Here is a 7,614-nt window from a genome sequence, read left to right on the forward strand (position 1 = left end):
TCAGGTCAGCTGGCTGGGGTGTACATTGCACAACTTTAATTTTGTGGTAAGATGACCATTTCTTGGTTGAATTTGCATTATTCTTGGGATCATTGTCATGCTGAAAAATACATTTGTGGCCAATTTGACCTTTTTTTGTTATATGATATGTACAGCTTTCTTTGCAGATCTTCATCAAGAGTGTGTAGAATTTTGGAGGGCACCGTATACTGCAGGGGTGTCCAGGTTTTTGTTTTAGCCCAGCACTAAGACGACTGATTCTAAATATCAAGGTCTTGATTGAAGACCATGATTAGTTAAATAGTTAAATCTGGTGTTGTTGTGCTGGGGCCTCATTTATAAAAATGTTCTTAGATTTATACTTGAACTTAGTCTTAAGATCATTTCTGACTGTGTGCTTACGTTCGATTCATGAAAGATACTGAGCATAAAAAAACCTTGCTTACGCAGGTTTTAAGAAGCCCATTTGTAACTTACGCACCTGTGATCTATAAATCTCGAATTAACTTAAAATTGACGGCACCTGAACATGCCTTACAATCAGCAATTTCCATGGCCCAAAAGAGAAAAGCAAACTTTTGGAAGAAGAGATCACGGCGATGGTAGAAAAGATTGAAGACAGGCAACACGTATTATTCGGTGGACAAAATAGTGGGTTGACAAACAATTAATTCCTCACACTTTTAATTGATAATTCCTATTAAATTGTTCATAAAGCTAATGCAAAGTTCACCACAGGCTTGGTTGCATATGCGTCCCAAACTGCAACACCCCTACAGAACCAGCAGGAAAATCACGTCTAGACTTTGCGTAGAGATAAGGTAATTTCCACGTCAAAGTAAGGTTTTACAAATAACTACTTTTACGTGGTTTTCTGCGTAAGTCATACTTAAGGTCAAAACCGATCGTAAGTCCGTTTTATAAACGAGGCGCCTGGGCTAGAACAAAAACCTGCACCCACACCGGCCCTTTTGCGCATGGGATTGGACACCGCTGGTACACAGCAAATTAGCTCCTTCGTGAATCTCACAGACTCATTGCATTGTATATATGCCGCTGCTCTGACATGAAAATGGAAATGCGCTTGACCTTGCGGGGCAGCGGAGAAACAGCATACGGTTGAATAATTGTGCATTTGTGCAGAAAGCAATAGCTCCGAACTGACGACCCACATACCCCTCCGATGTCGCGGGCGCATTCATGGCGACAGCGTGACGTTACCGGTGCATTATTTATCTGGCCGACGCTCTTGTTCAGAGTGGGTTATGGGGTCGTCGTGGCAACTTACAGGTTGCACATGTCAAGTGAGCACGAAGAACAAGAGCGCTGGTATTGCGCAGCGAGTGGCACGGCTTGTGTATTTCACGACCGCAGTCTGTCGTAAGCGTTTTCCGAGTGCTTATAATGATCACAAGAGAAGGCATTATGTTCACGGAGCTTAAATGTTGTGCCTGGCAATGATCCACAAGATCAGCGTCGCCTTGTGTCAGTCCAATGTATACAAAGTGCCTAACAATGGTCTGTGGCTCTGCACACGCCTGGAAGGCATTGCTTTTGATCTGTCACTTGAATAACCTTTAGAGCTCACAAATATGTGTACAATGTCACGTCTCTTTTATACGGTATGCAAATTGCTATTGGCTCCGGTACAGTCACATGATGGGCTAACCATACTGCTTACGGGGGGGGGGGGAATAACATTGAGGCACTAGAATGTTTCTGCTTCACTGTCAGCTACAGCACGTAACCTTTAAAAACCCAGCACTGAGAATTGGATTATCTTCTCTGAAAGATGCTAGTAGGTCACAATGCAGTGCACAAATTCATACTGGCTGAAAAACCAGCCCTGACAGCCGTACAGAATAATATAATTATTTATATTTTACTGGCACATCTTGGTTAGGAAACCAGCGAGGGTGCAAGCAACCTCCGACTCTTATGTGAATAATTTTATTATAACGTAAACAAATAAACAAACAATTAAACGGAGCGACATGGGGGTGCTGTGGATAGCAAGATGGTCCCGGGTTCAAATTCTGCCCGGGGTCTTTCTGCGTGCTGTTTGCATCTCCCTGCGTCCGCAGGTGTGCGCCCTGCGATGGATTGGCGACCTGTGTCCAAGGGTATATTCCTGCCTTTGGCTCAAAGCATGCTGGGATAGGCTCCAGCAGCCCCCCCCGCGACCCTGACCAGGAAAACGCGGGTTAGATAACGGAGGTATGGATGAAATAAATAAGGCGGCGCTGGCTTTTTTGACCTCATTCTACAGTGCACTGACCTACTCTACAGCACATTTTAGTCAGGGCTTCATACAGGATATCATACTCCGTACAGCCATATCAGGGGTTGCAGTATATCACCATGGGGCTGTAAAAGTCCCAGGCAAAACCTCATCAAAATGAAAAACATACTTTCTCTTTTCAGAATATTTGGTTTATATTAACGTTTTACAATAGCACGCTTTTTAAGACATTAAAATAAACCTTGTGTGGCTTACACGTCATTTGGCCATATATTACCTTCCTTTTTACGTCCAATTTGCATGTCCATAAACAGCTGCGTGTTTTGTATATTTATAATATATGACATCATTAAGCCGGTACGTTTCTGTGTAGGGCCGTGTTGTTCCACAGTGCCCAGGCTGCCCTGTGTCCTGCAGTGGGAGTCGCAATGATGAGCCGCTCTGAGGCGAAACATGGTTTACACGCCACGCGTGATCACATGATCACAGGCGCTGTTCTGTAGCGCCGCTAGCCAACCCGGACTTAGTTTCACCCTTCGCCGATTTGCGAAATGTGAGTTTTAGCATCGATGTGTACGCACACGAGCGTTATTGTGACCGAAAGGGGAAGCCGCGTGCAGCGGTGGGGAAGTAAGAGTCAGATCGTCGCGCTCCCCCTGCCCCCTGTCTCGGCCGCACGACTTCCGCTCGACGTCCCCCCGCCGTCGCCCGTCGCTGTCGGCTTCCTTCCAAAGACCGCGCCGCCGCCCCCGCTGCCGCTGCCGCCGCCGCCGCCACCGCCGCTCTCCCTCCCAGACGCTGTCACCGGCTGGAATTACACCTGTCTGTCACAGTCACCGCACGCTACTAATCGCTCGGGACCCTCCCCAAATTCCACTGGGTGTTGGGAAATTAAAGCCAAAAGTAAACAGAGGAGTCAGGCTCTTCCCAGGGACAGTAGTTACACCTTCAGCACATAACAAAAATTAGCAGCAAATATGTGCAGTTATATTAAAATCACAACCCAGGCTCTGAACACCTAACCTGACTAGGACAGGTTGCAGGGAAGGGAGGCTGGTCTTTGGGTCTAGTCCAAAATTCAGGCACCACCATTATGTGTTTCACAAGTGACTTCTACAACAGGGAAGCCCCTTCTACAGAGAGACGGGTCTCTATCTCACCGTCATGTGACCACATCCCGCCTGAGGCCTCTGCACAGTGTGTTTGTCAGCGTGAGCGAGTGAACGATTGCTTGTGTCAGTGCGGGTGTAGGTGTGTTTGTCAGCGTGAGCGAGTGAACGATTGCTTGTGTCAGTACGGGTGTAGGTGTGTTTGTGTAGATTTACGGGCGTGTGGGTTTAAGTGGAAGTGTGTCTGCGTGATTGTGTGTGTGTGTGTGTGTGTGCGTATGTGTGTGTGTCTGCGTGTGTGCGTGTGTGTGTGTGCGTGTGTGTGTGTGTGCGTATGTGTGTGTGTCTGCGTGTGTGCGAGTGTGCGTGTGCGTGTGAGTGAGTGTGCGTGTGAGTGTGTGTGTGTTGCCGTATGTTTGAGTGAATGTGTTACCGTGGAGATCTGTGTGAGTGCTTATATTTGATGGAATCTGTGTGTATGTGTGTGTGTCTGCGTATATGTGTGTTTATGCGTGTGTGTGTGTCTGCGTGTATGTATGTGCGTGTGTGTGTGTCTGCGTGTATGTATGTGCGTGTGTGCGTCTGCGTGTATGTGTGCGTGTGTGTGTGTGTGTGTCTGCGTGCATGTATGTGTGTGTGCGTGTGTGTTTCTGCGTGTGTGTGTGTCTGCGCGTATGTGTGTTTGTGCGTGTGTGTGTGTGTGTCTGCGTGTATGCATGTGTGTCTGTGTGTATGTGTGTGTGTGTGCGTGCGTGCGTGCGTGTGTGCGTGTGTGCGTGCATGCGTGTGAGTGTGTGTGTGTGTGTGTGTTTGAGTTCATGATGTACTGTCTGAGAGTGGCTTTAATGAAGCGCAGAGCAGGCAGTTTTCGGCGGGTTCTGTTTGAGGAGAAATTGAGGATCTAGAGTTTATGCAACCCCCCACCTCAGTTTTCCCTCAGGGGGGGCCGGACGAGGGGAACGGGGGTAAACCATCCCCGGTTACTCAATTTCGCCTGGCACAGAGATCGCTTACTCACGATGAGACATGTCACAAAGAGTACTAGTTCTCTATGGTGTCTGCTCTATTAAAGATTATTTCACAACACTGAACAATAGAATACTATTGCAATAACAGCGACACAGAAAATAGGATCTATTAAATCTTTAAAGGACGTACATATTTCACATCCTTGTAGTAAATACTGCATAAATACACAGTACGAGACAGCACAGGAGAGAGTACGCGGCATATGAATCATTAATGCCCGTAGAGAAGAAACTCACTGATGTGCTCAGTGCTCGATCAAGCAAAACCACTGCTCTGAATTACATCGCAAAACAACACAGTCATATTAGATTATGGCGTGAAGCCACTGGAAACACGCAAAAAAAAAAAAAAAACTTTATTGATTTTCTATTTAGGACTTTGGGAAAGACGCATTAAGATTATGAGGACAGGCTGTCTGAATCCTGCACTGAGCTGAGCTGAGCTGAGCTGAGCTGAGCTGAGCTGAGCTGGGCTGAGTTGAGCTGAGCTGAGTGGAGCTGAGTGGAGCTGAGTGGAGCTGAGTTGAATTGAGCTGAACTGAGCTGAGTTGAGCTGGGCTGGGCTGAAATGAACTGAGCTGGGCTGGGCTGAGCTGAGCTGAGCTGAGCTGAGCTGGGCTGAGATGAGTTGAGTTTAGACAGGGCGAACATTAGAACAAACTTGAGATAGCAATACAGATGTTCTCAGACCAACTCCCCCCTCAGCTCAAACGGCAGCTCGGAGTCTCCCATGGGAAGGCGAGGCTCGGTCACAGCATCGTGAGCCCTGATTGGTGGCTCCAGATCAGTCGCTGCCCTTGCTCTTCTCTGATAGGCTCCCTGTGGAAACTGACGCAGGGTGAGTTTAAAAAAATATAAATTAAAAAAAGTAATGAGGTTAACTTAACTGAGGCTACATTTACAATTCAAATTGGCCGACTAATAAAAAAAATCTTGTTAAGTACGGGAGGAGATAAAGATATAATTAATTTTATGCACATACTACTTTCCACAGACCTGCTGGGTAGATTCTGGTCGTTCCCACGTTATCGGCCCTGTGTGGCTGGGGTAATGCAAGGCCGACGCAGGGGGGAGAGGCACCCCTCCCAAATCTTCATACAATCCCCAGTCCATCACGTCCTCGTAGATATGAGCCCCTGGACCTGTCCTGTACCCCCCATCTTAAAGGCACAGGCACAAAGAGCAGGTCAGGTGAACGACGTCAGCCATTTTTTTGTCGCACAGATTTTTGGAAGATGCAGAACGTGATTTCACTCTGCTCTCCCTACCTCGGTCATCAGGTCCTTCCGGGTGGGGGTAGAGAGTGGGGTGGAAGTCGCCGGTGGGGTAGTAGTAGTGTGCACTGTCCTGGGATGCCATGGGGAGGACACAAACGACCATGAGCAATGCCGACTGGAATGTACGTCCAGGTCCTGTGCATCGTAGCCACTCCATATCCATCTAACTCTCCACCCACCTCCAACCTTCTCCACCCTCCTCCTCCCTCCTCTACCCTTCTCCACCCTCCTCCACCTGTGTGCCAATGTACAGCCAGCTATGTGGTCTGCCCCTTCCCCTCAGCATGTCAGCATTACACCAGTTCAACTCCAACCTTCACAACCAAGCTCACTCAGGCCCCGTCCACATTATGACCACACCCACCCCGGACCACCCACATCCCACCTCCACCAGGATACCCCAGCCCTGGTCAAGGCCCACCCTGGACCACCCACATCCCACCTCCACCAGGCTACCCCAGCCCTGGTCAAGGCCCACCCTGGACCACCCACATCCCACCTCCACCAGGCTACCCCAGCCCTGGTCAGGGCCCACCCCGGACCACCCACATCCCACCTCCACCAGGCTACCCCAGCCCTGGTCAGGGCCCACCCTGGAATCCACCTACATCCCAGCCCCAGCCCCAACCCCTAGCTGCACCCCGGCCCCGCCGCCTTTTCTGGGCCTCTCACCCCTCCGTAGCTCTCGTAGACGTTGCTGTCGGACTCCGAGCCGCTGTCCACCAGCAGGGTGCGCCGGGCGGCTGCGTTGACCAGCTCTCCTCTCTCGTACCGGTTCGGCCCGCTCGCCGAGGACCTGCTGTACGGGCGATCGGTCAGGGACCGGACAACGCTGCCCAACCCGCGCCTGTCCGTCAGCCCGACGGTCCAGTCAGGCTCACTCACAGAAAAATGGGCGGGCCTTAGCTCAGGAGGTAAGACCGATTGTCTGGCAGTCGGAGGGTTGCCGGTTCAAACCCCGCCCTGGGCGTGTCGAAGTGTCCTTGAGCAAGACACCTAAACCCTAACTGCTCTGGCGAATGAGAGGCATCAATTGTAAAGCGCTTTGGATAAAAGCGCTATATAAATGCAGTCCATTTACCATTTATGCCTTTAAAGTCATGAAAACAACGGGAGGCTGCCGGTCGTGCTCAAAGAGAGCGCTGCGCAACAGGCCGCTCCGTCTCTTTTGTACCCAGTGAGCCACCGTAGCTGTTCCGGCCGCGCGTCTGTCTTCAGGCAGAAAAGTGCCGTTTAAGATACTTAATGTGGATTTTCGCAGCGGCTGTTTACCAAACAGGCCTGACTCAGAAAGCAGATTAGACTGACTCACCTCTCCTCATCACTCTTCTTCTCCTCCTCCAAGCTACTGCTCGTACCCCCTGGGAAGGAGAAAGAGAGAGAAAGAAGGGGATTAAGAGGGGTGGGGGGGGAACAGCATAAACAGAAAAGAAAAAGCTGGAGAGAGGAGGGAGGGAGGAAGGGACGCGCGGATAGAAAGAGGCACAGAAAATGCAGGCGAAGTGAAGAGATGAGAATGAGAGTTCGAGAGCAAGCCGGGGGAGAGAGAGAGAGACAGATGGAAAGAGGGTAGACCAAAGGGATGGAGGGAGATAAGAGGAGAGACGGAGGGGGGGGGAGAAGTGACAGAGGCGCAGGAAGGGAGGGGGGCACAGATGGAGATACGGGAAGAGGAGAGGGTGGAATGAGGGGGAGATAAGAGACTGCAGTGGAAGGCAGATGTGACAGTCACATTAAAATTCAGGCACTTTCCTCCCCCCCTACCCCCCCCCCCCACCCCACCCCTCACCCAGCAGAAGAGCTCTGAGACACACCCCCCCGCCCCCCCCCAGAAGCGACGCATCTGCGCTGGCGCCTCGCTTTCACCTGTCAGGCTCCGCCCCTTCCTCCTCCTGAGTCCCAGGAAGCAGCCCAGCGCGTTGAGCACCAGCAAGACTCCGCCCACCACCGACAGCGCC

General features: G+C 50.5%; 1 protein-coding gene across 4 annotated transcripts in view; it reads right to left on the bottom strand.

Moving 5' to 3' along the window:
* Positions 1-4,962: 4,962 nt before the first annotated feature.
* Positions 4,963-7,614, bottom strand: part of nphs1 (NPHS1 adhesion molecule, nephrin) — a 47,988-nt gene continuing 45,336 nt past the window's right edge. For 2 of the 4 annotated variants that reach the window (XM_035403174.1, XM_035403165.1), the window contains exons 25-30: positions 7,523-7,614; positions 6,969-7,017; positions 6,329-6,455; positions 5,648-5,726; positions 5,376-5,539; positions 4,963-5,207 (exon numbers count right to left, since the gene is read on the bottom strand). The exon at positions 7,523-7,614 is cut by the window's right edge and continues 31 nt beyond it. In XM_035403174.1, coding sequence (XP_035259065.1) covers positions 5,064-5,207; positions 5,376-5,539; positions 5,648-5,726; positions 6,329-6,455; positions 6,969-7,017; positions 7,523-7,614 — 655 coding nt within the window. In that variant the 3' untranslated portion in view covers positions 4,963-5,063. The remainder of the gene's footprint in view (positions 5,208-5,375; positions 5,540-5,647; positions 5,727-6,328; positions 6,456-6,968; positions 7,018-7,522) is intronic. The other 2 variants (XM_035403185.1, XM_035403192.1) reach the window with 2 other exon arrangements.

Source organism: Anguilla anguilla, chromosome 1 (genome assembly GCF_013347855.1).
Source record: "Anguilla anguilla isolate fAngAng1 chromosome 1, fAngAng1.pri, whole genome shotgun sequence".
Classification (NCBI taxonomy): domain Eukaryota; kingdom Metazoa; phylum Chordata; class Actinopteri; order Anguilliformes; family Anguillidae; genus Anguilla; species Anguilla anguilla.